Below are 27,248 nucleotides of genomic sequence, written 5' to 3' on the forward strand. Positions count from 1 at the left end.
TTTGCTAGGGTGCAAACTAATTATCACATCTGCTGTTATTAAATTAATACTTTCAGAATTTTTACCTTCAGAACATTTGTTTTTATTTGAATTTTACACTAAAAAATTGCGAAGATCTCAGCGTATTAACTTTAACATGCACGCGATATCGCGTGTTACCTACTCAACGAAAATTGAATGACATCCCATCATTTCTGTAAATAATAAAAGCAACGAATCGAGAAAATGTTGAAAGAATCAGGAATTTACATATCATCGGTATAATTGATTTTAGGTGCCTAAGAGTGAATCCTAAGGGTCTGGATGAGGAGAGCAAAGACTACCTGTCTCTATATCTCCTTCTCGTATCGTGCAACAAATCCGAAGTCAGAGCAAAGTTCAAATTTTCTATTCTTAATGCCAAAAGAGAAGAAACCAAAGCAATGGGTAAGTTTTGAATCATGCGAAACGGATGCAATGCAGGGTATTTTAAAAGATTTTCCTTTTTTCAAGAAATCGTCAACACACACACACACACACACACGATTCACATCGAAGAGTTACAATTTTAAAAAAAATAAAACATTCTTTTTCTATCTACACAGTGTAAAAGCAATGTTTGTTTTTTGTTTTTTTTTCTCGAAAATTATGAAAGGGCTTGGAAACAGCACCGAAGATACGTTCTCTGTTTCTTAATTATACCCAGTTTTGTGCTAGTTTCAATGTCTCTTTCAGAAATAATCAAGTCTTTGTTCAAAGTGAATGTAATTTAAAAAGAAACCTTGTAACTTTGTGCTTTCAGAGAGCCAACGTGCTTACAGGTTCGTCCAGGGTAAAGATTGGGGATTTAAGAAGTTTATTAGGAGAGATTTCCTGTTGGACGAAGCGAACGGACTGTTGCCCGACGATAAACTCACGATATTCTGTGAGGTATATACCTTTGTATGTTACTTAATACTTGTCCAATTTTACAAGTACCGTGTGCGACGAACGAAATAATATATACTGGCTATGTGATACGTTTACAGGTCAGCGTGGTGGCGGATAGCGTGAACATTTCCGGTCAAAGTAATACTATACAATTTAAGGTGCCAGAGTGTCGGTTGCCGGACGATCTGGGCCTACTTTTTGAAAACCAAAAATTCAGTGATGTCACGTTAACCGTATGTGGGAGGGAATTTCAGGCGCACAAAGCCATACTTGCAGGTAGATCCACTTTCAAAATGGTTGTAAAAAAAAAAAAAGAAACATTCGCGAAAATTAGCATATTTGATTTTTATCAATCCAGCACGAAGTCCCGTTTTCTCGGCGATGTTCGAGCACGAGATGGAAGAAAGGAAGCAGAATCGGGTGGACATTACCGACGTAGATCACGAGGTGTTACGAGAAATGTTGCGATTCATATACACGGGAAAGGCAGCGAATTTGGAGAAGATGGCAGACGATTTGTTAGCCGCGGCGGATAAATACGCGTTGGAAAGGTTGAAAGTGATGTGCGAGGAAGCGCTTTGCACGAGTTTAGCCATCGAGAACGCGGCGGACATCCTTATTCTTGCTGATCTCCATAGCGCTGATCAGCTAAAGGCACAAGCCATTGACTTTATCAACACGTGAGTCATTTTTTTTTTTTTTCTTTTTAGCCAGCAGAATAAATTTCTCGCCACACTATCACTGGCTCCAAAGGTGATTGAAAAAAATTCTTATACGCGTTTTTCTTTCTTTCCTTCGCTAATATAGACACGCGACAGACGTGATGGACACAGCGGGTTTCAAGTCGATGGTAAACTCTCATCCGCATCTGATAGCAGAAGCGTTTCGCGCGTTGGCCACTCAACAAATTCCACCGATCGGACCGCCCAGGAAACGAGTGAAACAGAGCTGAAAACAATCACCGTTGACACCGGGCACGACCTCCACATCGCCCCCGCCTATTTTGCATCCCTCATGACTTTTTTGTGTACAGTGATACGACGAGTAGTGCTAAATAAATGTTTCCTAGTGCGCCATCCTCTGGTCCACTTTGAACTTTGAAAAAGGAACCGCGACGGACGATTGTCGCCGTGATTCTATCCGACCGATATTTAATCGTTCGTTAGAAAACAACTCTCTTTGGCCAGTTCAAGGCAAGATACACCAGTAAAAGATCCATGGCTAACATAGACTCTGTTTATATTATAATTCAGTGAAATCGTCGACGTTGAAAAGGGAACTATCACAGAACACACAGATGGAGAATGGGAACGTGTGCCACGCTGCTTCAACCGCGTATACACACGACGAGAGGAATCTCAGGATACACAAACAGACACAATGATGCACGAAGGAAGTTGTGATAGACGTCGATCCAAAACGATTAAAAAGAAAAAAAAAAGAAAAAAAAGATTTTGTTCCTTTATCAAGAAAGAAAAAAGTTGTACGGATCAAACGAGAATTTTTGTCCCACGCTTGTTGGTTCGTTCGTTATGGCGCCACGAGCAAGGAAAAGAAAAACATTAGATACTATGTTTATTAAAGATAGTGATTTTTAGTTTAAAGAGAAGAAAAAGAACGTCGAATTCTTCCAAGGACGGAGAAAAATGATTCTAGTTAGTGTTTTTTATGATCTCTTTCTCTCAACATGTACGACTACTACTATGATTATTATTAATGCTACACAATCTGTGCCCCGTATTTTTGTATATTTTTTGTCTGCAGACACTGACCTACGTCCTCTCTTTATGCGGCCTTTCCTCCTCGTCCACCCCTAATTTCCTACCCCCTAATCCTTAGGCACAGTTTGTTTTGTTTTCTTGAGTATTGCATAGTAGATGCAGTGATAGATTCGAATTATTATTATTATTATTATTATTATTATTATTATTATTATTATTCTATTATTATTGTATTATTATTATATTATTATTATTATCCTATTATTGTATTAAATTTAGGGTTGTCCATAATTTATCGAATTTTATGTTGATTATTATTGAAATGTCTATCCATATTTGTGCGCAGGATACATATGTATTAATTAGATGTGTTATCAAGCATCGCGTTGCAAAAGAAAAAAAAAAGTCGATGACACACGTGTTATTAGAAGGGAAAAATGATAAAAAAAAGTAAAACTGGTGGACACACGAAGTATAAGAAAAGCAAAAAAAGATGACAAACTTAAAAAGAAATTGTATAAAATAAAAAGTTAGTCAATTATATAGTACGAAGATATTAATCGTTTTTTGTGTAATTAACTATTGAATTGCGAAATTGTGCGTGGTCAATGATCTGAATTATGGGCAACCAAAACCGAAGTAAAGAATAATCATCATTTAGTACCGTACTGGCTTCCTGATCCTCCGATCTAGCTTTACCGAATGTTTTAAATGTGAGATATAATATCTAACCATTACATGGAGTAATGATATTGAAGATTTAATGCCATACATGTTCTGTGATAAGACCACTTGTAATTACCGCAATTGTGTATCACAACCTTTCTAGAATTTCTGACGATCCTGGCAGCCAGTGAATGTATATCTATTAAGGAAACGGTCGCTATATCCGGACAGTCCCAAATCTAGCGTCCCTTTCGACTTTAAGGTTTTTACTGTACATATCTACTGTGTATTTTATAAGAACTGAACCGAACGGAACCATACTTTTAAAATGAAGGGTACAATAACCGACTATATAATTTATTCTATTTTACAGACTGTGCTAAACTCATGTTCCTTGAAACACAAAACACTAGCAATGTTTTAAGTAAATGTAATTGTAATTACGACAAATTAATACGAGATTAGATTGTAATAACGTGTCTCTTTTGATCACGACACGTAAATACGCGTTTCGTATGTCACCACAACGATTAACGCGTTTCTCTGTCGCGATCAGAAAGAATGATATATAATATCTCCTATGGAAACATAGTTAGGAAAGGTTTTTCCACCGTTTTTTACACGATGTTTAATTTCAGTCGTAGATCGTTAGGGCTTACAACAACAAAAAAGAAGAAAGAAAAACGACGAAGCAAGCAAGGAGGAAAAATTAACGACGAAATAATTATTGTAAGCGGTTTAAGGAACAGATTTTGGCCGTGATCGCTCAGATTTTAAAGAAGAAATTTAAAAGTGAAAAATGTCTACGTCCATTCTTATACTACCCATGTTCTATCTTTGGGACTGTGCGGCGAAATATCTCATGAAACTCGAAACGTTGAATGTCTCTTTTTTCCTAAAACGAAAGCTAATATTAATCCGTATAACGGTTCGAACAGAAAGAAATGAAACACACAGACATTAGATACAATTCTTTGAACCAATCTGCATGAGCGTATGACTGGATAATTTGATAAACTAAGTACAAGTAAGACAAGTGTTACCTCATCATGAAAATCAGCATGTTCGTGTCGCGCTAGCTACTACTGCGCTGCTGTCTGATACACTTCCGTTGTATATTGCATTTAAACCTGAGAAAAAAAAAAAAAAATAAGAAAAGGAAAGAAAAGCTTTTTTGTAACTGAATAGTTCAGCAGTGGTAGCTCTTCGAAGTACACGACTGCTGTTCATCGAACCCAGCTCATACAAACGTTCATTTTTCCATTTACTTTAAGTCATTGCACCACATCAAATAAATGACATTTTCATTATATAATCATGAGAATTTTACGTGATTTTTCTTCATTATCCCTGACTGCGTGTTTCGTTTTCTACATATTTAGATATACAATAGTAAAATAAGTATCTCGAGAGTGAAAATTATTAATTTTTATTTTTAAATTCATCTTCCTAATTTCAAGATCTTACATTCAGAATAAGCGTAGATGTTAATATGATTTGTTATATATGATTTATTACTGGATAAGCTTGATTCTGCAAATATGCCTTTCGATCAGATGACTTAGGTGTTTCTGGATAAACTGGTGGTACTTCAAGCATAGATATCTAGAAGATATAAAAATTATCGTCCGATAACCATTCCACAATCAGACAGAAGTTTTCACCGCCAAATCAGATAGTAAGTAAACAGATAATATCAATAATGGAATTGATTTTTTATTCTTTGTATTGATTCTAAATTTAATTATTGAAGGAAAGATAAACAATACCCTGTTGAAAGGTGCTGTGTACAGAGGTGGAGCACTGCAAGCTTCACTGTACGATGGTGGCCAGTCTCTGGATTCGTGTAAAGTGTAATATGGTAATGAATTTATATTTTCTGATTCCCCTCGTTGATTACGGTCACTTTCATCGGAACTGTTTTGCGAATACCTTGCGGATGTCCTGTAAATGCTTATTAAAGATATTGGCACTATACACATAGGTGGAAAAACAATGCTATATGGTTTTGTTTTTTCGACTATGCTTTTTTAAAGTTATCAAAGAGAAGTTGAAAATTCGTACCTGCTGCAGCTTTTGCAATATATTAAAATCGCAAAAAATATACCCAATACGAATATTAGAAAAATAACAAGTTGCATAGCTGTAAGGAAACAACAATTTTTATTCCTACAAAAAGATACAAATTACATACATATTTACAAATTTTTCAACTGCATAAAATTTATAGCAACGATGAGAACGTTTATAAATATGTAGGTATAATAAATCTTACCAGTACAATTTATAATCGAGGAATGATGATCGGTGTATTGCAGGAAAATAAAAGTATAATTAGAGTAAGCCTGAAAATTCTTTGCACTGATTAGGAATGTTTTAGTTTTCTTACCTTTGCGTCTCAAGTCAACCATACACGAATTAGCATAGAAATCGTTTTGATTGCATGAAGAGTCGTTTAAAAGTGGTCCTGATGTATTTACCTCTGTTGAATAATAATAATAATAATAATAATAATAATAATGTTTTTAACAGATTAATCATTCGTTATAGAGTACATAAAGAAATAAAAATAATACATACCTATATCATTTATATACTCATTCATTGCGACTATGTTAAAAAGTTGATGCAACTGAGAAATTTACAAAAATTTGACTGTAACTTGATGAAAATTTATCATTCATTTCACACGTTAGAAATCGAACTTCAGTTACAGTGTGTGTTACAAATGTTAAATGACATTTGTATAACTTTTTGCCAACATTTAACCCTTTGCAAACAGGTACATATGTTGCATTAAACTAAAACACTCAAGAACTTCAAATATAAAGGCTACAATCTTATCAACAAGTAACTCTCTGATAACCAGTACAATTAATATTTCTCCTTCAGCTTAGAATACCCTATAATACATTCTAGTAAAGTGTGTTAACAGGTAAAGTAAGAAATAGAAAGATGCAAAATCGCTTAAGAGTATATTTTGTAATATATATGAATAAATTATTAATAACCGAAAGTCATAACAATTCCTAAGATCATATAATTTACAATAAAATTGTGACTTATACGAGTTTGCTTCAAGTTCATGCTGTACAGTCAATTTGTTAATGTAATTAAAGCTTCCACGACGTTTCCTCCGTGTTCCCTGAGAATTTGTTCAGCTGCTGTTCGACTTATTTCCATGTGTTTTACCTTAAACGGAATAAACATTGTAATTTTCTATAATAAGCAAATGTTACTAACAACAATTGTGTAAGCACATCTTACAATGAGATCAACATATTCCTTTTTTATAGGGACTTTTAGCAATTCTTTCTCTCTCGCCTTCTTTTCTGCGGCTTCTTTGTTTCGTCGATCTCCGATTATACTTAAAGCCTGTAATAAATAAATTATTGTAAATAGTATATACAGCTGTATGCACTATTTATAGGTTAGGTTTGGTTTTATAACTTTTATGTTTACATTAATGTATCATGAATATCATGTATCATGAATGACAGAATGATAAAATAACTATTGATAACTTTAACAGGATAAATTCGTAAGGTTATAAAAAGTGGTAAAGAAACGTTGTTGACAATTAAAAACACGTGGGGATAGAAGACCAATAAAAGCTACCTACACAAGAGAATCCATCAGACGATGATATTTCTTTCTCCTCCGCGTAATCGGTTACTTTTTCTAAATCTGCCGCACCGCTGTCATATTTCGCCGCTTTCCTTTGTGACTTTTCTTGCTGTACCTCATCTGAATCACCATTTACATCGTTATCCGCCATTTTTTCCTCTTTATACTACATACTTCACGGTTCGTCAAGAATAACAAGATTTATACGATAACTTCAGAGTGAAATCTAATCTTAAAAGTTATTCAATGTCAAGACAATTTATTTTTTAATTAACACCAGGCAGTCTGTACATTGATATTATCTGTTTTTTTCTTCCATTTCCACAATTACTTTGTGTGGGCTCAAACGAGATATTTTCAAAATCATTTTGTCATTACACGAAGTAGGAAGTATTTATCATTTATGAATCATCCACAAATTTATTTTTAGATAAGAGCGGTGTGATAGATAATACATTCTATGTACAAAAATAGATAATTAAAATGTTCGATATATTACGTTATTGTATGTATGTGATTAAAAAACTGTTATATAAATTCTTTCTGCTATCCACAGTATAAGGTATTGCTTCTGCCGCTTAAAAATTGCGCCCAATTAAAAAAAAAACTTAGCAGCACCATCTAGCGGTTGGAAACGCTAACTAAAAGTATTGTAATAGGAGAGCAGAAAGGTGAAAGAAGGTATCTGATAAAAAAAGAGGTGGACTCCCGCCAAAACTGTACGCATGCGCAGTGAAGGTGGGGGTAGGCGCACTTTCAAAATGGTGTCGGTAAATCGGTAAATCAATTAAAGGGATAGTAATAACTCATTAATTACGCAATAAATCTACATATAATTGACTGTATATTATTCGTAAAGGCCCAAAGAACATTATACGAGCTTAAAAGTGTATAAAATATTGCTAGGAAATGAGAAAATGAGAAAGTAATTCGATAATCACTATACGGGTGCAGGAACCGCGCGAGCAGGCGTTCTTAAACTAATTAATATTTGTTTATTTGCAGGTGCAACGGATACATGGTGTATAAGGGAATGTAACTAATGGACATGACTATATTCTTTCATCATAAAAGTGTAGAAGTTGCTATCGAAAAAGAAGTAATTGATTATGCTTGGCTGCAAATGTCATTTATTCTACATCCGCCATTACGTCGGCACCCTTCTGCGCATGCGCGCAGTTTTGGCGGGCGGATACTTCTGTTTGCCGGATACCTCCTTAGTATTCTGCGATCCTGGTACCAGGAGCACACCCCAAAACCCCAATCGCTAGATGGCGTTGCTAAATTTTTTACTCGGGGAAATTCAAATAGGTGAGGAATTGAATTTGTACGATAACATTATTTAAACATTTATGTATGTACATATATTTATCTGTTATTTGCTCTATTCTTACAGATATTGTATTTTGTATATTTAAATCAGTATTATATATTGTTTCTTCTTATTTTTGTGTTAGGATAACATTTAAAGAAATCAAATCGGGTTACAGTTGTGCGTATAACATGTGTTCCTGCACATAACCTAATTCGTATTGTTTTGTTTCAGAATTTGTTGAAATAAAAGGTTCTATTTAATTGTAATAATGGCTGAAACATCGTATTCTAAAGTAGCGAATGATTCACAGTTTTTTCGCAATGAACCTGCAAATTATACTGCAGGTATTTATAATTTTAATTTTTTAAATGTATCACTGGCATTTAGGATCTGTACTTTTAAATGTTAAATGAAGATAATATTTAATAGAAATTCGACAAATGATGCATGGATTTGGTGACAGCAGCGAACCATTAATCGAATCTGCAAAAATCATCGAAGAAGTTGTTCTACAACAAATGAGAACAATTATAAGAAAGGCTTGCGAAGTTTCTGAAAGACGAGGGAATTCAAAGAAAGGCATTTGTATTTCTGCCGAAGATTTAATTTTTTTATTACGCAAAGATAAAATGAAGTTACAGCGTCTCCTAAAATATTTAGGCAAGTTTAACGCGAATATTTTTTAATTGCGCATTACTTTAATTTGGTTATGTTTTACAGAATTGAAGGAATTCAAATCTTCGGTACACAAGACAATAGAGAGCGATTTACCCGAGAATTTTGTACAAAGCGATAATTTAGAAGGATGTAAAAATAAAGGACCACTTTACAGTTTCCTAAGTTTGATTGATAATACTGGGGAACTTCTGGAAGTGGCATCCACCATAGATGAAGTCAAACAACAGAGGTGTATTCGTGCTGAAATTGTTACACGTTCAATGGATGAAGCTAGATACTTAAAATTTAGTAAAGCACGCAATGCATCATTTGCAAATAAAAATAGACATAAATTTAGTGATTGGTTATTGACTGACAGTGAGTGTATTTAAATTACAATACATTATGCTGTACATAATGATTTTAGACGTTAAATACATTTTTATTTAGGTGACATAACAATATCCAAACAAGGATATACAATTTTGGGATATTTAGCATATGAAACAGTAGCACAAATTGTAGATTTGGCATTGTTAGTAAGACAAGACCAAAATAAAATATATGGAGATTCTATAGACAGGCTCAGACTTAGTTATGTTAATCCATACACTTATAAACCATATTACCATGGCAAGGTTTGTTGGATTTTCATATAGTCAAAGTACAAATTAATATAAGGAATAATATATTTTATTATGATTAATTAGGTTGCAATAACAAAATCAATCACACCAGCAGAAATAATTGAAGCTCTCAGAAGATTTTGGTCTCCACAATTAGATATGACAGGTCCATTCAATAGTTGGTCAATGCGGAAACCACATTTAAAGCTCTTATCTTGTTGACATAAACAGATTCCAAAAGGGTAAGAATTTGATTTAAGAAGACTTAAGATTTAAGTCATTTTCGTCAGTATTTTGCCATAAAAGTATTTTGTTGAACTTTAGTATACTAAGTTAATAATTTATAAAGATGCGTTTTAAAATTGACCAATATTTATTGACATGTTCTGGTACCCTTACAGATTTATCTTAGACTTCTAAAATTCGATTTCACACATGACAACTACTACACAAGTTAACATCTTACTCTTTTTACAAAATCTTTGAGTCATGTATTCTATTAATAACATGACATTTATAGATATTATTATATATTTTTATGCTTTCCTTTATAATTACAGGATTACTTTCTGTACATTTTACAATTGATAGTCCCTGATTTCATTCTAAAAGTAGATTTATAATACATTTGACTTTGCGCTAACGCGTGATACGTTTGCATTCATTGTACTTTTTATAAAATATTTGGATCTTTTCTTCGAACTTACTTATATTTAAAATGAAATGTTCTTAGGTTTCATTCCGGTGTAATAAGACTATGGAATTTCATCTCAACATTCAATATGCTAGGCATTAATATCTACAAATTTGAGCTAATCGTACGATGATTACGGTACTTTACGAATTCACACAGATACTAATTTTACTTTTGTATCATGGTGAAAGCAGGGTTGATACTCGTACTTTTCCTTCGGCACCACCGGTTATACAAGTTCCGGATTGATTGGCGGTAGACCAGTCGCAACATAACGTACCCTTATGTCCACCTAATTCTAAGACTTTCGCTTGAGTACCTGGTGGCATCTAAACAGAATTCTAACATTTAGTATCATTTCAGAAATAAAATACTAATACACATAACACATATAAGTTACATACTTTGTAAATGTTTCCTCCAGTTTGTGTACAAAGTAACATGTAGTTACCACTTTGGTCGAACGTAAATAACTTCCCGTGAACGGTATTTTTTTCTACTTTAATTTTCGTCTCCCATAAAATCTTCCCTGAGTGATTCAAACTTCGTTGACATAGTTTTCCATCCTCGCTTTGCGTACATATATTCGTGTAATCGTTAATTAATTCTATATCTATAACCGGACTGGCATGACAACTTATGTTGTCGATTATTTCATTTCGCCTCAGGTCATGTATTAAAATATTTCCATTAGATAACCCCGTGATAAGAAGTTGTCCGTTATGATTAAACGCAGAACATAACGCTGTTACATTCTGGTCCATTGGTAAAGTTCTTTCTAATTTCCTTGTTTTTATGTCGTACAATAGCAGCTTTCCTTCGTTCGAATTTGATACAGAACACACAAATGTAGATTCCGTTGGATTACACAGCAGTGTGATGATTCGAGAATTTTCATGTTGTATGTCCCATAAAGTTTTACAATCGCGAGTATCGTGTAATTGAATCAGACCATTATTATCACCGTGTAAAAAATAACGCTCATTTTTTGATATCCAGTCTAATGCAGTTATAGCTTTATTCGAGTTGGCGGGAGCAGAAATAAATGTAGTAACAGTCCTAAAAGAAAAGGAACATTTCATTAATGCACTCAAAAGTATAAAATCAATTATCGTGAATATTTCAAATAATTACTTTGGTGATGGTATTGGAGTCCATACTTTGATAATGCCGTCTGCATCACCCGTAGCGACGTATGAACCACTTGCATTACTTTTACATTGAATTATCGATGTTTTGTGCTCTGTGTACTCTTCCTAAAAATTATCTTCTTTATTATTACACAAAGCTTGTAATGTACTTAATGTACATTAATAATTATCTTACCTGGCTAAGAAGTATATACGTGGAATCAATTTTATCTTTAGCTTTGCGTTCGGCTACCGCGTCTATGGACGAATCTCTTTTTCTAGAACTAGATAGCCTTGAATCACAACTAATGCTTCTTTTGCTAACCGACTCAGATTTACTGATAGAGTTTAATTTCCCTTTTGTATTCGTTCGCTTTGTCGATGTTATTTCAGGTTCCACAACTTTCTTCCCACTTGTAGGCTTTCTATTTAAAATTGGACTGGAACCACCGCCTATGTTTCTTATAAGATTCCTTAAAGTTTTAGGATTTTCTAATAAAGGGGATTCTCTGTTTTAATCAGAAAGAAACATATTAGTATGAGTATATATACAAGTGTTACTTAATGCATTATGTAGATAAAATATTTACTGTGCTATTATATAAAAGTCATCCATAAGTGGTGGATGCTGGGGAGCTGGTCCTGGATTCACATCCATTACATTTTCTATTTTAACAGAATCATTTAAACGTTGTTTCAATGCTTCATTTTCTTCTTGAAGTCTTTTCAACCTGTTTGTATCTTCATCTATAGTAAGTAATGTTGGCAGAGGCATACACTATAATTAATGATTATCAAAGAGTTAATTTTTGTATAACAATACATTAGTTTGATCACATATAAGTATACTATCATTTTATAAAATATCAAAATAATAAAACTTGCAATATGAGAGGCACGACGCAAAATACCTTTCACCTACTTGAAAAATAGTAGCAAGAAAATTGTGCAGAGACACTAACATAGTGTCCTGCCACTGTCTACTAAAATGTACAGAGTATGCTGGATTGTCTTCAGGATTTTTAACAAATGGCAATGCTATAAAAGTAAAATAGAATATACATTTCTTTTCTGTTTCTCATAAGCATTAGAAGCAAGGGGAAAATAAAATACCCTACCAAACCATTCTTTCCATTCTGAATGCCCTTGCAGCTCTGGTGTCATTTTGATAAAAAACTCTTGAATTCTGTCCTGTTTATTATTCACTGCTGCATTTACCAGGTACATTTTTAGAACAGCATTCTCCAACTTTCTTACAGCAGATGTAAAATGACTTTCTAAACGAGAAAACATTCTTGTGTCTAAATGCCCCCATAATTCTCTTAAAGATGCCAAGTCATAATTGTATATATACTGCATTAACTGATCAACAATTTTATCAACCTGATAATGAATCATACAAAGCATTAAATGCGTGAAATTTATAAACATTGTTTTAATAGATCTTTCTTATTGCTTATCATAAATGCTTTCATCCTTACCCTGAAGCCTTTCTCTTTCTCAGCCTTTAAATCATTATCAAAAGCTTTCAAGGTTTGACTGAAACCTCTGAAAAGCAAATATTCTTTCACCAATTCATCCACATACTGAATGTGAGACATTTTCTCTTGATTCTCTTTGAAATATCAACTTTCTCCTTTAAATGACAGGCGTATGTTGTCATCCTTTGGCCATTTTGATATTCGCTGAATTCACAGCGAATTTTCGTTTATCATCTGACAATCAATGTTGCCAACATTAATATCCTCTACGTATGAATATAAAAAAATGACCGTAACTGATTCTCACAATTAAAAAGAATTCTATTTTTTTTTTTTTTTTTTTAGAAATCAATCAAAATCAGCACAAGACTTATTGAAAATTATTGAAACAACTGTTTGACAAACGTGTATTTTAAAAGACCCGCCATAAATTAAATATTTTCGACTATGGCGCTATCTATACTAGAACGGCGGAAACTACTCAATAACTTACCGATCAGGTTATCCTATTTGTCGAGTAGTTTCCGCGGTTTCCCGATAGATGGCGCTAGCGTTATATTTGTTTACTTCTAATAACTTAGCCTGCATTATGTGTCAATGTAATAAATGGTTATATCAGGTTATATACCATTTGTTCTTTTCTTTTTACAGTATAATTATTTCCTTCTAACAAGTTTAAAATAATGTTAACGACGATACAATCATGTACATTTTATAATTTTATATGTTTAAGTAATAAGTAGTTATAAACGATGAATAATGTATATATATATAGATACATGTAAAGATATTTATAAATATTATAATGGCATTTTCCCTACATATTGGCACCAAATGGTGTCATGATTTTCCAAAATTGGCAAGAGAATCAGGTTTTTACTTTGATAAGCATAAATCTAAAGTACGAATAGACTGGAACCGCATAAGTATGTAAATTTTTATAACATATTTTCAGTCATTTTAAGAGTATGTATATCTAATATTATTATGCATTTCTTTCAGGTAGCATAGATATAGATCGGGTTATAAGAGAAAGAGATTTTTATACAATTGATGACAATATAAATAATGTAATAGATTATTGTCTAGAAAGTGAATATGATGTTAAAATTTTAGATTCAAATTTTGTTAAACTATTTCGCCTTGCACAGCTAGCAGTTGAATATTTATTATATTGTAAGCAATATTTGGATCATAGTGTAATAATATTAAAAGATGAATTGAGATCAAAAATAGAAGAGAATGTTAAATTAAAGAAAGAAATAACTACCTTGGAAGAAATGATAAAACGTTTAAAAGAAAAAACAAAAGAGCGAAATAGATTAATAGAAACTAAGATTGGAGATTGTAGTGGTGAAATATATAAAGTAAGAAAATTATGTGTTATTATATTAACACTGAAAGTAGTTAAAATTGTCATTTTTTAAATAACGTAAATTTTATTTATTCGTTTAGTGCCCTCATTGCCCAAAAACTTTTATATCATCTATGTTTGTAAGTGCTCACGTTATACGTCGTCATGCGTATACATCAGATTTATACATGCCTGCATCTCCTATACACGAGCACTATCGTAACGAGACTGAAAAATTACACAATGAAATTAAAAATTTAAAGGAAAGGCTAAATGAAACAGAAAAAGTGATAAGAAATGAAGCTGAGAAAGTTTCTGATAAAAAGACAATAGAATATGATAAAAAACAGTCTGAACAAGAAGCTGAAAGTTTTAAACATAATGTTAATAAATCTGAAGAGTATCACGAATACAAAGGATATCAAGAGGAAATAAAAAATTTGAAAACTATGCTGTTTGATGAAATACACGTAAGTTTTAAATAATAAATGGTAAATGCTTGTACAATTTGTAATTAATTTATAATAATTTGAATGATAAATGTTTTAACAGAATTTAAGGCAAAAAGAAAAAACTATGTATGAATATAAAGCAGAAACAAATATGCAGACATTGATGAATCAGCAAGAAAAAGAGTTTCAAAAATTAAGAAATCAGCTGTTTGAAAAAGTAAGTATACGTTTCTTTATGATTTATATTTGAGTAAATGATTTTTTGTATGTATTCTTATAGTTAAATCCAGACATAGAAAGTATGCATGCAAAATTATTTGCACAAGAAAATTTTTGGAAATCAAAAATAGAACAGTTGGAACATCACCATCAGAAAGATGTTGAAAGACTGACCATAGAATTAAAACTAACACAAAAAATAGCTGACAGTATGAAAGCTGAATATGAATCTAAAGTTAATTATCTAGAACGCCAAGCTGCAAATCAATCAAATATTTTAACTGAACAAAGTAAACAATTGCATTCCTTATCAAATGAAATAAATGTTTCACAGCTAAATGAAAAAAGTTATGATTCTGAAAATAATTTACCGAAAAAATACAACCAATCTGCAATATTGAAACAATTCAATGAAACTGAAAAGAAATCAAATGAAAATGATTTTAAAAAAGAATCTCAGTTAAGTATGAAAACACAGAAAATTATTGTTGGAAATATTAATAGTATAAGTTCAGATCCATCAAACAAAGAAATTCTACTAGCCTTAGAAAATAAATTACCGGAAAGTATGCATACCTTGAAACCTAGAACTCAAACCATCATGTGTGAAAGTAAAGGAAGTGTTGAACAAGAGAGTACAGAAACTATGAAGGATATAAAGTTTGATAATGAAAATAAAAGAAATGATACTTCAGAATCAAAAGATTTAATATTTGAAACAGAGAACGATTATGAAATAGAACAGAAAAAGCAAGATTTAACTATTGAATCAATTAAGAAAGCTGAGTTAAATGAATCTAATATATGTAAGTTAAAAGGTTCGTCCGTCAAAAACATTTCTCAAGATTTCCTATCTCGTGTAAAAAATAATAAATTAGAAACTTTATCAGACAATTATTCTTCTGAAACAAGCTCAGAATTATCTGTTTCTGACTCGCGTATACCTTCAGAAATAGAAAGTATTACTAGGATTCGAAATAATTATCCATTACATAAATATATAACACATACATCAGTTTCATCAAAACCTAAAAGACTAACAGAATATGATTCACTTTATAAAAAACTACAAATAAATTTAAAAGATATATTTGAACAGAAATTACGAGATTTAGGAATAGACCCTGAATGGCAGGGAATACCTAAAGCAACTTTTAAGCAAAAAATGGATATTTTAAAACATCATCAAAAAATTGCTACAAAAGTAAGAAAAATGTACATAAGGTTTTATTCAGTTAAATGAAATTTTTAAAATTAATTTTTCAAACTTTTCAGAAATTACCAAAATATCATCAAATTAAATTAAAAATAATTAAAGAAGTTCTTGACAAAATTTCTAAGAAAGACAAAGTGGCCGAAAGTCTTAAACATTTTAAAAAGTCACCTTCACATAAGTCGGTCACTGCTGTCAAACCAGCATCACTTGATGATAAAAAAAATATTAGTAATTATTATTTTTCAATAATTAATACTTTTACTTTTTTTTATTTTAAATTAACAATATCGCGTTTCTTTTTAGGTAATACTTCTCCACTAAGAGGTACAGCATCTAATGATTTTCATTCTACATTAGAAGGTGATCATTCTATTAGAAGAGTAATTGATGATGAATCATCGGTTAAATCTATAAAACTTGCTAACATTAAGGCTACGGAAAAATTAATACAACTTACTCAAGATTCGATAAAATCTACAGGAAACATTCAACATGCAATAAATTCACAAGAATCTTCTGTACAAAGGGGTTCATTCAGTAAAATGAAAACTTTATTTAATTCTGAACAATTTAATACAACTCTAAACGATAAGGATATATTAAATGATAAACTTGTGAAGAACAATAGTATGGGCAATTTAAATATGGAACAGCAATTACAAAATGTTTCAGTATCTCCAAAATATAATAAAAGTGTTCTCAAGTCTGCAACTGCTTCAACAAGTAGTTTAATGAAAAAGAAAGTTATTTTTGATTTAGGAAATGAAAGAGATGAAGAATCTTTATCTGATTATGGTGTAGAGGAAGAAGAATCATTATCTGATTGTGATAAAAAGAAAGGAGAATCAAATGAGAGTAATTGGAATACCGATGGAAGAAAGCATCTGACTGGGACAGAAGTTTATAAAAATTCAGATAATATTATACTAAAAACTACTCAAAGTGATAAAATTGCTGAAATATCAAGAAAACTTGAAGCACAGGTAATAATTATAAGGTTTAATTAATTCTGAAAAATACTAAAAAAACAGATCTTCTATTTCAGTTAAATATGGTAAGACAAAAACCAGTAGGATCAGTTGAAACAATATTTTCTTCAACGTATAAACAAGGTACAAGAAATGAAAATATAATGAAAAATGAAAATGAAAATGAAAATATAAATTACACCAGCATAAATTCTTTTCTAGAGAGTTCATTCAGAACATCGAATTCTAAATTGACAAATGAATTGTTACTATCGCCACATAATGTAAAAGATAAAGTAAGTGAAACCTTATATGCAGAATCCGTATCAGATATATCAGATCTGGATTCCGATATAGATAAAATTTTAAAATTAGAATAATTGTAAACAAATAGTACGTTTGAAATAATCAAAATCGTACGAATATGTTTCTTTGTATAAAAAAAAGTATTTTTAACTCGGAATGACTAGTATAAAACAGTATAAATTAAACTTAATCTATGTAGTTCTTCAAACCAAAGTATACGTAAGTACAATTATCGTATGATATTAAGTCAATCAATACTTTATGTATAACATAGTACCTTATCTATAAATAAAAAGGAACGAGTCTTTTTTATATTTAAAAATTAAAATATGCTATATTTAATAAAAATACGTATACAGCTTTTTCATAATGCACATACATTTTCTCTCTGTTTTGTTAAGATTTAGACAAAGAAGCTACAACTTTTCTAATTTTACAAGAAAGATCAAAGATACTTTTCATTGTCGAGTTTATATTTATTTCTGGGCTTGTAGTTTGAATTTTGAATTTCTTTGGTGTTGTATGTATCCGGGATTGTTTTGGAGTAGATGCTGCATTATTATCTAAAACAAACATATAAAATTTAATTTATATACTTAATGTATTGATCCAATTATTCTGCAATGTAAACATTTTGTTATAGACCTTTAAAATAATTTTTTCTCGAATCAGTAGGAGAAAATAATCGAGAATATCTTGGAGAGATTTTTAATTTGTTGGGAGATTGCAGTTTATTACTTAATGATAGTCTCTGAGGGGATTTCCAATTAATTGCAATATTTTCTATGCTGTCATCAAATTGCAATTTTATTCCTGATCCTTTGGATGAATTGAACAAACGTCTATACCTTTTGAACAAGTGTTTATACGTTCCTAAAAATTGTATATATTAAATCTTATTTTTTCTCATACAAAGACAACGAAAATGAAATTACCTTGTAACGGAGAAAAGCATAGCGTTTTAAATAACTTATCATCATCTACATCATCATTGATAAAAATGTTAAATTTTGGTGAAGTTAAAAGTTTTTCAAAATTCATGGGGAAAAGAATATCTGTTTCAAATGTACAATTTAAACTTCTTTCTTGTAAACTGCATTGCGCATTGCATAATATATCGGAAATTTGTATTATTAATTTTTGAAATTTTATTTCGTGAAATTTTATTATTTGACAATGCTCAATTATTTTTGGTTCACAATCAGATAAGTCTGATAAATAATTCATCTTCAAATAAAAGTATAGTCGTTTCAATACATGATTAAGTATTGACAGGAAGATATGAAATACTAAACTCCCATTCATGTATAATCCATAATTAAGTTGCTTCAAATGAAATATTATAGATTATTACGTGGGTTTTTCTTAGTAATCTTTATTTCAGTTTTTGTATATTTTACCTGTCTGTTATTAGCAAAACACAATGGGATTATTTCATTTTGTACTTTTGGAAGATCATTACCATCAAATGATTCGCAATTCGTGGATAGGCTCAAAACACCTAATGTTCTACTAGAAGTTTTCAATTTGTTTAAATTACAATTTATTGTATGCAAATACTTTAATTTTTCATTAATATTTCTTTTCCATACTGAAAGTTTAAATTTAGATGAATTATTAGTGATATAAATAGTTACAGTACAAAATAATGTGGTATATACAAACGATTTATAATATCTGTATCCTCAGTATCTATTAGTGATGTTGCAATTATTGGATTAATTGGAAGAGATGGTACAAGCTTCATTAGGTTTTCTTTTGTTTCAAAAATGTTATTCTGCATTTTTGTTAAATCATTAGATTTGCATCTAAAAAATGAAATTCTCATGCAATATACACATTTTTAATTGATACAGTATGGTAACAGTTATTAAGAGAAAATAAATTTTACTCCATGTAATGCTTAAAATTTTCTGCAATTAACTTTTCCTTTTCATTATACTTAGAAATAGCAATATTCTTTTTCAGATTTATAGTAGTAAAATATAATTGAACAATATTTTTGTTATTACCAATACTAGGTGCTTGCAATACTTTCATTTGACCTACAAAAAAAAAGAAACTAATTAACAAATATATGCAGAAATGTTACATTTGATTTTGAGCTCTATTTTAAATAAATATTTTACACTTGTTTGTAATATAAGCCCTGAGGCTAACTTCTGATATTTTCCACATAATAATTAAAAACTTTGTTCCCCCTGCTAGTAGCAAATGAGACATGAGTATTGATGGAAAATTGATATCTGGATTTTCATTTGCTACAATTTCTAAATATGCTTTTACTTCCATACGATATTTTCTTTCATCCATTTTATTCATAAGCGGCCATACAACCATTTTTTGAAAATGCTTTGCATTATACACAGATAATAAATAATGAGAAATATGAATAAAACCAGAAGTATTAGGTTTATCAAACATTCCCTGTAAATTTTATTATATTAAGTGTATATTTAGTAATTATTATAAACTTTGTTTCATTTCAATATCATACCTTCTTAAAGTGTTTTATACATTCATACGATGGTGGTACAAGTTGCATAAGTAGAAATACATTTTTATGAAATGAAGCATCTATCGCCATATTTTATTATTTGTTAGAATAACTTAAAACAATATATATAGAAACTACTTTTCTTATTATAAATTAGAGGTGTTAAATACTTCCAAAGGACATTAGAAAAAAATGTTTGTATACAATACATGATCTCATACATTATAAATGCAATTAAATGTAAAATATGTATAGATTTATATATATAAATATAAAATTTATAAATTCCTTAGAACATTAATATAGTATAAACAAAACTACTTTTGCTACTATTGTATGACTATTGTAACTTTGGTTACATGGCGGAGACTTTTAAAAAATGAGTACTTCTGCGTGTAAGGCGGCGCCACTGGGTTGTACCATAGCAACTCATCCCGATGTCGTCGTGAAAGCTTTCAACACTGAAATGAGCCAGTGAAGTGTATCTATCGGATAGTGGCGTGAAAATGGCGGTGTAAAATGGCAGGACGTAGATCGACGTTGACAAATGCCGATTCCCTATCGGGATCTGGAAACACAGATCCTTTGAGGGAGCTTTTCGAAGCATGCAAAACTGGAGACCTCGCGAGGGTAAAGGCGTTGGTTACACCGAAGACGGTCAATGCTCGAGACACTGCCGGACGCAAGTCCACCCCCCTGCATTTTGCAGCTGGTGAGCAAAATTTTTACATCAGCTATTATAATCCCCATCGCGCTAATGAAATTTTCCACTCAGCTCTAGATTTTTATCTTTGATTGAAAACACAACATTTCATTGTCATGCCGAGAACGTGAAACGATTCAAAGACCAGTTTTCAATGCTGTCATCAACAGTTCATTATGTATACCTTTATCCTTTCGAATGGAATATATGTATATTAAATGTGTGGTACACTTTGTACCAATAGTTTTATATTACCTTTGTTATATCAACAGATTAATAGCAATTTTCATATTGATCTTATATTAATTTAGTACAATAAGGTTTATTATAATAGTTATTTTCTGTTGTTTAAACATAGGTTACGGTAGAAGAGATGTAGTAGAATTTTTGTTATCTGCTGGAGCATCTATTCAAGCACGCGACGATGGAGGTTTACATCCTTTGCATAATGCTTGCTCTTTTGGACATTCTGATGTTGTAAGACTTCTTTTAGAAGCAGGAGCTAATCCAAACACTAGGGACAATTGGAATTATACTCCTTTACATGAAGCTGCAATAAAAGTATATTTTCATTTTATACTTAGTCTACTAATAGTTTATTACTTAAGAGTTATACATATATTTTATGTTTTCATCATTTTAATAGGGTAAAATAGATGTGTGTATTGCTCTGCTACAACATGGAGCAGATGCAAATATCAGAAATACAGAAGGAAAAACTGCATTAGAATTAGCTGACCCTGCAACTAAACCAGTATTAACAGGAGAATATAAAAAGGATGAATTATTGGAGGCAGCAAGATCAGGAAATGAAGAACGTCTTTTACAACTTTTAAATCCCTTAAATGTTAATTGCCATGCAAGCGATGGCAGAAGATCGACCCCTTTGCATTTAGCTGCTGGATACAATCGATCTAGAGTGGTGCAAATTTTGCTACAAAATGGTGCAGATGTGCATGCAAAAGATAAAGGGTATATATATATATATATTTATAATTAGGAATCAATCCTTAATTAATTAAAATCAACAAAGTTATTTATTTATTCTGGCAATATTACAGAGGTCTTGTTCCACTTCACAATGCCTGTTCGTATGGTCACTTTGAAGTAACCGAAGCACTTCTTAAACATGGTGCAGCAGTGAATGCTAGTGATTTGTGGGCATTTACTCCGTTACATGAAGCTGCTAGTAAATCTAGAGCCGAGGTGTGCTCGTTACTTTTAAGCGAAGGTGCAGATCCAACTCAATTAAACTGCCACAGTAAAAGCGCCATCGACGTAGCTCCTACATTGGAATTACAAGAAAGATTGGCATGTACGTTGATCGCTTGAACATTATATTTTGTTTTTCACATAAATCCACACAGAACATGATTTTGTTAGATACACTTTAATTGTAGACGAATACAAGGGACACTGCCTCTTGGATGCCTGCAGGCAGGCAGATCTCACTAAATTAAAAAAGTATCTGTCCCAAGAAGTTGTAAATTTTAAACACCCATATACTGGGGACACACCACTGCACTGTGCCGTTGCATCTCCTTATCCCAAGAGAAAACAAGTAATAGAATCATTGATTAGGAAAAATGCTGCCTTAAATGAGAAAAATAAAGATTTTCTTACACCTCTTCATGTCTCTACTGATCATTCTCACTATGATGCAATGGATGTGCTACTTAGACATAATGCAAAAGTCAATGCTTTAGATGGATTAGGGCAAACTGCACTACACAGGTATCGTGAATTGTATAAAGCATTTGAAACCTCTTTTTTTTTTTTTTTTTATTGTGATTATTATACTCTATGAAAAAGTATTTGATCTTTTTTTTATCTAAAATATTGTTACATAAACAGGTGTGTTAGAGAAGACAATGTGCAAGCTTGCAGAATATTGTTATCATACAATGTTGATCCATCTATAGTATCGCTTCAGGGCTATACTGCAGCACAAGTAGCTGCAGAAAATGTCCTTAAAATATTGCAAGGTTCGAAACTAATTCACTTCGGCTATAAATATTTTCAACCAAAGAATGTTTCTGTTCTTATTTTTGTTTTATAGATCCACCAAGTGGGACGGATGACGCGGAAGAACAGTTACTGGAAGCAAGTAAGTCTGGTGATTTAGCAGCGGTTGAAAGAATATTACAGACAAATCCACACGCTGTAAATTGTCGTGACTTGGATGGTCGGCACTCCACACCGCTGCATTTCGCAGCGGGATTTAATAGAGTGCCTGTGGTGGAATATTTATTGGCACATGGAGCAGATGTACACGCCAAAGATAAAGGGTTGGTTACATATAAGATATAGTAGCTTTTTTTATTTTTTATTTTATTTTTTTTAACCAATACACAATAATTGAAACATTTACTTTTATGTTTTCAGTGGACTTGTCCCCCTACATAATGCCTGCTCTTATGGTCATTACGAGGTAACGGAATTGTTAGTAAAACATGGTGCATCAGTGAATGTCGCGGATTTATGGAAATTTACCCCACTACACGAAGCTGCTGCTAAAGGAAAATATGAAATAGTTCGTTTACTATTAAGACATGGTGCAGATGCTACAAAGAAGAACAGAGATGGAGCAACTCCACTGGATCTAGTAAGAGATGGCGATCAAGATGTAGCTGACTTGTTACGAGGGAACAGTGCACTTTTAGATGCGGCGAAGAAAGGAAATTTGGCAAGAGTACAGCGACTCGTTACACAGGACAATATTAACTGTAGGGATGCTCAAGGTCGGAATAGCACTCCGTTACATTTAGCTGGTAAGTCATAGCAAGTACATAGTTCTTTTCTTTTATATTATCTCTTGCACTGTGTAATTTGCTTATGTTTCAATGCAGCGGGATACAATAATTTGGAGGTAGCTGAATTTTTGCTTGAACGTGGGGCAGATGTAAATGCTCAAGACAAAGGAGGATTAATACCTTTGCACAACGCTTCGAGTTACGGTCATTTAGATATTGCTGCATTACTCATTAAATATAATACTGTAGTAAATGCAACTGATAAATGGGGCTTTACACCACTTCACGAGGCAGCACAAAAAGGGCGAACGCAGTTGTGCGCTCTTTTATTGGCACATGGTGCGGATCCGTTTTCAAAAAATCAAGAGGGACAAACTCCCTTGGATCTAGCCAGCGCTGATGATGTAAGATGCTTATTACAAGATGCTATGGCTTCGCAGCAAGTAGTACCATCGATACCATCCGGTAACGGTGGCGTTGGAGTTGCCATTAATTTGAATAGTAATGGTAATAATACTATTAACAGTAGACCGCCCAGTATTGTTGCAGGTAAATGTATTTAAATTACCGTATATGTGTGTGTATATGTATATATACTTACATTGATATATATTTATTTACCGTTAAAATTGATCAGTTCCAGTTACACCTTCACCACCACTCACCCAAGAAACCGTCATTATGCCTTCTGGTACAGCTATGACTTTATGCGTTCCACTTGCGCGACCATCTTCTTGTCTGAGTCCAATGCCACCATCAGAAACGTGCTCCGAAAGGGATTCTAAAGATTCTAAAGACAATTCGATCATCACAACTGTGGCTGGGTTTCTTCAAAGTCTTGGTTTAGAACATTTATTAGAATTGTTCGAACGCGAACAGATTACGTTAGATATTTTAGCAGAAATGGGTCACGAAGACTTGAAGCAAGTTGGGGTGTCTGCGTACGGTTATAGACACAAACTAATTAAAGGAATGGAGAAACTTTTAAACACGACCGCTGGTACTCCTTGGCAGCCAACTATTACACCTGGAACATTGTTGGTGGATTTGTTAGCGGAAGATAAAGAATTCTTAGCTGTTGAAGAAGAAATGCAAAGTACCATTAGGCAGCATAGAGATAATGGTCATTCTGGGGGTATATTTTCTCGGTATAATATAGTTAGGGTATGTTGTTATGTACTATAAAAACATAACAAAAAAGAATAGCAATTATAATATCGGTGGTTTTTTCCCCTCTATGTAGATACAAAAGGTACAGAACCGTAAATTATGGGAACGTTATGCGCATAGAAGGCAAGAAGTTGCCGAAGAAGTTGGTGCAGCAGCACCTTCCTCTCCGAGTACTGGATCCAGAACTACCCCTGGCTCAAGTTTACCGCAAGCAAACGAGAGAATGTTATTCCATGGTAGTCCATTTATTAATGCTATTGTTCAGAAAGGTTTCGACGAACGACACGCGTATATTGGTGGTATGTTCGGGGCTGGAATTTATTTTGCGGAACATAGTAGTAAAAGTAACCAATATGTATACGGCATTTGTGGAGGTACTGGATGCCCAGCTCATAAAGACAGAAGCTGTTATATCTGCCACAGGTGAGATATACTCGATGAAAACACCATTATTATTATTATTATTATTATTATTATGTATGTACATGTTTTATATATTTGTATTTTAGACATCTGTTACTTTGCCGTGTTACATTGGGAAAGTCATTTTTACAATTTTCCGCAATGAAAATGGCTCATGCACCACCAGGACATCATAGCGTGATGGGTAGACCGTCGCAAGGTGGTTTAGCATTTCCTGAATATGTTGTTTACAGAGGCGAACAAGCATATCCAGAATATCTTATTACATACCAAATTGCAAGACCTCAGCAAGAAAGTGGAGAAAATGAGAGTGTCGAGGAACGGTGATCAGAAGAGTCTAGCCCAGCGGCAAGATTGCGAAGTCTTTGTTGCTGCCAGAGACCTAGAACTTGTAACACTCTATCTTAAATCTAGTTGGAACAAATCTGATTTCCTTTGGAATCAATTCTTCCATTTTTTATCTTCTTTAGCCGAAAAAGTAGGAAGGTCATTTGAGTGAATGTACGATGCTGGTGATTTGTAAGTGAAATTTCTCGATGTATTTATCGAATTTATTCATTGAAAGGAGACAATTAATAGGACATTTAATTTTTAGCATTTATTTTGTGATAATATACCGGTCTTATTCGACCATGCAATCGTATACATGCCTGGTTATTGATGTATATTGACTGCAGTGTATATATCAGTATGAATTAGAATATATGGAAGACCAGCATGATTTTTTATGTTAATTATTTATGTGTAATACGGAATATCTTTCAAAAAGAAAAGAAAAAAAAATAATTATATGCTTTTGAGATGAAGATATAATATTTCTACGTCCGCGTCAATTTTAAAATAAACAATTATGCTGGTTAAAACAACTATTTCAACTAAGTACGTTATAGGTAAAGTCCGGGGGTAAACATTTAATTTGTAAATAAATAGAAATAGAAATCTTTATAATGTAAATCACGAGCACAATTCACACAATTAAATCATTAAAGAAGATTTATAAAGGATCATATTTTCTTAACATTCGGATGAACTAACTGAATCAACTGTGATTCCGTTTACGATAGATTACACGAAATCATTGATACAACGAAAAGTATTATATTTAGTATCCATATCGTTCGCACAGAATCTCGGTTTCATCGCATAGGAGAAATTTATAAACGTTCGCTTTTAATTATATCGGACATTACCTATAACATATATGTATATACATATGCGAGTATTTTATATATTCGGTTGATATTACAGACAGAATAAATTGATTCGTATTGTCGACATTATCAACAGGGTTCCTATAAGCTCGTAGTAATTTTGAATATTGTACATAAATATACATTGTATTGTACGTAAATTTTCCTTTTCAACGAAAACACGCCAATTACTCATTCAGGTTTCTTACTTTTATGTGAGGTATAGTTTCATTTCTCTCAGGTGATAAGCGTGTGTTGCACTTTTCATTCAATTTTAATTTAAAAAAAAAAAAAAAAAAAAAAAAAAAAAAAGACAAAAGAACGTACTTGCATTTGTTACAATACACATCGAAATCATTTTTCTTTTCTTTTTTCCTCTTGTGCGTCTATAGTAATAATATTAACATTCAAATAATAAGAGAACAATGAGATATTTTAATGTTAAACAAATTTGTATTTTATTCCTCGAACAATGGACGCGATATTGTGTAAATAGAAAAATATTCTTAACGTCATTATTTATTGGAATCAGTAAAGTGATCTCTTCAAATAATGGGAGTAATCTCTTGCTTCAATTAATTTGCGACATTGTTGTAAAAAATTGTTGTTGGAAAACTAAAAGAAGAAACGTTCGATTACGTGATTGTACGAGTGTCAAGTACAAGAAAAGAAATTCTTTCTCTATTCATGAAATCTTGACACACACTCCTAATTATTATTTAGGTGACGGTTTTATTTATGGGTGTATAGATGAAATATTGTGTTCGTTTAATAAGTGCTCAAGACGATGCAACAAATCTATAATTTGTTAATTCTGCGTTCTTACATAAAGATACAAAATAACTGAGTATTGTAAACTAAATACAAAAATTTCTGTCCCTGTATTTACTGTATTCAGCAGTCGATGAGCGTATTCCAATTTAGTATGCTTTGACTGTAAGAAGATAGACTGATTAGAAGAAAAAAAAATCGTTTTACCGTTACGTCCAATTTATATTTCTTTACCGTTTCTTTGCCTAACGACTGAATGAAAAGCAAAAATATTTATTTAAGTAAACGAAGACAACATAAAAAAAAAAAAGAGACGAAATTAATGTTGTCCTTCGCATAAGCGTTTCTTTACATTTTGTATCGTATTTTGAGGTGTATCAAGTTTTCATTTGTAATCTTT

General features: G+C 32.1%; 8 protein-coding genes across 26 annotated transcripts in view; 4 read left to right on the top strand and 4 right to left on the bottom strand.

The window, feature by feature from the left end:
- The window catches only part of rdx (BTB/POZ and MATH domain-containing protein rdx), a 48,256-nt gene extending 45,891 nt beyond the window's left edge, over nt 1-2,365 (top strand). For 3 of the 6 annotated variants that reach the window (XM_034338047.2, XM_034338051.2, XM_034338049.2), the window contains exons 13-17: nt 275-426; nt 782-921; nt 1,008-1,185; nt 1,268-1,589; nt 1,717-2,365. In XM_034338047.2, coding sequence (XP_034193938.2) covers nt 275-426; nt 782-921; nt 1,008-1,185; nt 1,268-1,589; nt 1,717-1,861 — 937 coding nt within the window. In that variant the 3' untranslated portion in view covers nt 1,862-2,365. The remainder of the gene's footprint in view (nt 1-274; nt 427-781; nt 922-1,007; nt 1,186-1,267; nt 1,590-1,716) is intronic. The other 3 variants (XM_034338050.2, XM_034338053.2, XM_076691059.1) reach the window with 1 other exon arrangement.
- Nucleotides 2,366-4,431: 2,066 nt separating this feature from the next.
- LOC117610538 (uncharacterized) lies at nt 4,432-6,130 on the bottom strand. Of its 5 annotated transcripts, XM_034338085.2 has the most exons (5): nt 5,877-6,130; nt 5,572-5,778; nt 5,361-5,439; nt 5,066-5,249; nt 4,432-4,901 (listed from the first exon to the last, which is right to left on the bottom strand). In XM_034338085.2, exons 1-5 carry the CDS (start codon nt 5,899-5,901, stop codon nt 4,797-4,799), a joined length of 600 nt encoding a protein of 199 aa, XP_034193976.2. In that variant the 5' UTR covers nt 5,902-6,130; the 3' UTR covers nt 4,432-4,796. The 5 variants fall into 5 exon arrangements, with proteins under 5 accessions (XP_034193976.2, XP_076547187.1, XP_076547186.1 ...); XM_076691072.1 differs by having other exon boundaries at nt 4,432-5,240; nt 5,686-5,778; XM_076691071.1 differs by having other exon boundaries at nt 4,432-5,249; nt 5,686-5,778.
- Nucleotides 6,131-6,258: 128 nt separating this feature from the next.
- Nucleotides 6,259-7,256, bottom strand: LOC117610540 (huntingtin-interacting protein K). The gene is made up of 3 exons (XM_034338090.2): nt 6,919-7,256; nt 6,564-6,671; nt 6,259-6,488 (listed from the first exon to the last, which is right to left on the bottom strand). The coding sequence occupies exons 1-3, from the start codon at nt 7,072-7,074 to the stop codon at nt 6,393-6,395; spliced, it is 360 nt and encodes a 119-aa protein (XP_034193981.1). The 5' UTR covers nt 7,075-7,256; the 3' UTR covers nt 6,259-6,392.
- A 197-nt stretch (nt 7,257-7,453) lies between these two features.
- Spt3 (Transcription initiation protein Spt3) lies at nt 7,454-13,308 on the top strand. 4 transcript variants are annotated; one of them, XM_076691063.1, is made up of 7 exons: nt 7,454-8,277; nt 8,470-8,582; nt 8,668-8,898; nt 8,959-9,273; nt 9,346-9,533; nt 9,606-9,763; nt 13,172-13,308. In XM_076691063.1, exons 2-6 carry the CDS (start codon nt 8,507-8,509, stop codon nt 9,741-9,743), a joined length of 948 nt encoding a protein of 315 aa, XP_076547178.1. In that variant the 5' UTR covers nt 7,454-8,277; nt 8,470-8,506; the 3' UTR covers nt 9,744-9,763; nt 13,172-13,308. The 4 variants fall into 4 exon arrangements, with proteins under 4 accessions (XP_076547178.1, XP_034193964.2, XP_034193963.2 ...); XM_034338073.2 differs by lacking the exon at nt 13,172-13,308 and having other exon boundaries at nt 7,455-8,277; nt 9,606-13,170; XM_034338072.2 differs by lacking the exon at nt 13,172-13,308 and having other exon boundaries at nt 7,455-8,234; nt 9,606-13,170.
- Nucleotides 10,175-12,960, bottom strand: LOC117610526 (WD repeat-containing protein 91). Its single transcript, XM_034338055.2, has 8 exons — nt 12,827-12,960; nt 12,464-12,728; nt 12,268-12,383; nt 11,936-12,123; nt 11,542-11,854; nt 11,350-11,471; nt 10,620-11,274; nt 10,175-10,544 (listed from the first exon to the last, which is right to left on the bottom strand). Exons 1-8 carry the CDS (start codon nt 12,944-12,946, stop codon nt 10,395-10,397), a joined length of 1,929 nt encoding a protein of 642 aa, XP_034193946.1. The 5' UTR covers nt 12,947-12,960; the 3' UTR covers nt 10,175-10,394.
- Nucleotides 13,309-13,473: 165 nt separating the features above from the next.
- Nucleotides 13,474-20,379, top strand: DZIP1 (DAZ interacting zinc finger protein 1). 5 transcript variants are annotated; one of them, XM_034338045.2, is made up of 10 exons: nt 13,474-13,752; nt 13,829-14,193; nt 14,282-14,650; nt 14,733-14,849; nt 14,913-16,055; nt 16,127-16,295; nt 16,371-17,050; nt 17,113-17,179; nt 17,258-17,331; nt 20,239-20,379. In XM_034338045.2, exons 1-10 carry the CDS (start codon nt 13,632-13,634, stop codon nt 20,314-20,316), a joined length of 3,183 nt encoding a protein of 1,060 aa, XP_034193936.2. In that variant the 5' UTR covers nt 13,474-13,631; the 3' UTR covers nt 20,317-20,379. The 5 variants fall into 5 exon arrangements, with proteins under 5 accessions (XP_034193936.2, XP_034193934.2, XP_034193935.2 ...); XM_034338043.2 differs by having other exon boundaries at nt 17,113-17,331; XM_034338044.2 differs by lacking the exon at nt 20,239-20,379 and having other exon boundaries at nt 17,258-17,640.
- Nucleotides 17,687-19,990, bottom strand: LOC117610527 (uncharacterized). 2 transcript variants are annotated; one of them, XM_034338058.2, is made up of 8 exons: nt 19,839-19,990; nt 19,471-19,768; nt 19,233-19,386; nt 19,007-19,149; nt 18,742-18,932; nt 18,277-18,568; nt 17,987-18,214; nt 17,687-17,904 (listed from the first exon to the last, which is right to left on the bottom strand). In XM_034338058.2, the coding sequence occupies exons 1-8, from the start codon at nt 19,926-19,928 to the stop codon at nt 17,738-17,740; spliced, it is 1,563 nt and encodes a 520-aa protein (XP_034193949.2). In that variant the 5' UTR covers nt 19,929-19,990; the 3' UTR covers nt 17,687-17,737. The 2 variants fall into 2 exon arrangements, with proteins under 2 accessions (XP_034193949.2, XP_034193948.2); XM_034338057.2 differs by having other exon boundaries at nt 17,688-17,904; nt 18,277-18,667.
- On the top strand, nt 20,216-27,158 carry Tnks (tankyrase). Of its 2 annotated transcripts, XM_034338036.2 has the most exons (12): nt 20,216-20,550; nt 20,900-21,102; nt 21,188-21,513; nt 21,603-21,856; nt 21,942-22,275; nt 22,396-22,526; nt 22,601-22,829; nt 22,927-23,312; nt 23,391-23,843; nt 23,932-24,458; nt 24,538-24,887; nt 24,974-27,158. In XM_034338036.2, exons 1-12 carry the CDS (start codon nt 20,358-20,360, stop codon nt 25,212-25,214), a joined length of 3,627 nt encoding a protein of 1,208 aa, XP_034193927.2. In that variant the 5' UTR covers nt 20,216-20,357; the 3' UTR covers nt 25,215-27,158. The 2 variants fall into 2 exon arrangements, with proteins under 2 accessions (XP_034193927.2, XP_034193928.2); XM_034338037.2 differs by lacking the exons at nt 21,942-22,275; nt 22,396-22,526.
- Nucleotides 27,159-27,248: the final 90 nt, after the last annotated feature.

This window comes from Osmia lignaria, chromosome 11, assembly GCF_051020975.1.
Source record: "Osmia lignaria lignaria isolate PbOS001 chromosome 11, iyOsmLign1, whole genome shotgun sequence".
NCBI classification, from domain to species: Eukaryota; Metazoa; Arthropoda; class Insecta; order Hymenoptera; family Megachilidae; genus Osmia; species Osmia lignaria.

Excerpts from the sequence above, each read along its gene's own strand:
- LOC117610538 (XM_076691069.1), bottom strand. The coding sequence starts at position 5,901 with ATGAATGAGTATATAAATGATATAG. Across the intron at positions 5,440-5,571 it reads CTCGATTATAAATTGTACTG|CTATGCAACTTGTTATTTTT; the intron begins GTAAGATTTATT and ends GTTTCCTTACAG. Across the intron at positions 5,250-5,360 it reads TATTGCAAAAGCTGCAGCAG|CATTTACAGGACATCCGCAA; the intron begins GTACGAATTTTC and ends ATCTTTAATAAG.
- LOC117610540 (XM_034338090.2), bottom strand. The coding sequence starts at position 7,074 with ATGGCGGATAACGATGTAAATGGTGATTCAGATGAGGTACAGCAAGAA. Across the intron at positions 6,672-6,918 it reads CGTCTGATGGATTCTCTTGT|GCTTTAAGTATAATCGGAGA; the intron begins GTAGGTAGCTTT and ends TATTTATTACAG. Across the intron at positions 6,489-6,563 it reads AGGAATATGTTGATCTCATT|GTAAAACACATGGAAATAAG; the intron begins GTAAGATGTGCT and ends ATTCCGTTTAAG.
- Spt3 (XM_076691063.1), top strand. The coding sequence starts at position 8,507 with ATGGCTGAAACATCGTATTCTAAAGTAGCGAATGATTCACAGTTTTTT. Across the intron at positions 8,899-8,958 it reads GCGTCTCCTAAAATATTTAG|AATTGAAGGAATTCAAATCT; the intron begins GCAAGTTTAACG and ends TATGTTTTACAG. Across the intron at positions 9,274-9,345 it reads TGATTGGTTATTGACTGACA|GTGACATAACAATATCCAAA; the intron begins GTGAGTGTATTT and ends ATTTTTATTTAG.
- LOC117610526 (XM_034338055.2), bottom strand. The coding sequence starts at position 12,946 with ATGTCTCACATTCAGTATGTGGATGAATTGGTGAAAGAATATTTGCTT. Across the intron at positions 11,855-11,935 it reads GACTTTTATATAATAGCACA|AGAATCCCCTTTATTAGAAA; the intron begins GTAAATATTTTA and ends TGATTAAAACAG. Across the intron at positions 10,545-10,619 it reads CTGGAGGAAACATTTACAAA|ATGCCACCAGGTACTCAAGC; the intron begins GTATGTAACTTA and ends AATTCTGTTTAG.
- DZIP1 (XM_034338042.2), top strand. The coding sequence starts at position 13,632 with ATGGCATTTTCCCTACATATTGGCACCAAATGGTGTCATGATTTTCCA. Across the intron at positions 13,753-13,828 it reads AATAGACTGGAACCGCATAA|GTAGCATAGATATAGATCGG; the intron begins GTATGTAAATTT and ends CATTTCTTTCAG. Across the intron at positions 14,850-14,912 it reads GAAATCAGCTGTTTGAAAAA|TTAAATCCAGACATAGAAAG; the intron begins GTAAGTATACGT and ends GTATTCTTATAG.
- LOC117610527 (XM_034338057.2), bottom strand. The coding sequence starts at position 19,928 with ATGGCGATAGATGCTTCATTTCATAAAAATGTATTTCTACTTATGCAA. Across the intron at positions 19,769-19,838 it reads GTATAAAACACTTTAAGAAG|GGAATGTTTGATAAACCTAA; the intron begins GTATGATATTGA and ends TAAAATTTACAG. Across the intron at positions 18,933-19,006 it reads GGATACAGATATTATAAATC|TATGGAAAAGAAATATTAAT; the intron begins GTTTGTATATAC and ends TTAAACTTTCAG.
- Tnks (XM_034338036.2), top strand. The coding sequence starts at position 20,358 with ATGGCAGGACGTAGATCGACGTTGACAAATGCCGATTCCCTATCGGGA. Across the intron at positions 22,830-22,926 it reads GTACACGCCAAAGATAAAGG|TGGACTTGTCCCCCTACATA; the intron begins GTTGGTTACATA and ends TTATGTTTTCAG. Across the intron at positions 24,459-24,537 it reads CTCGGTATAATATAGTTAGG|ATACAAAAGGTACAGAACCG; the intron begins GTATGTTGTTAT and ends CCCTCTATGTAG.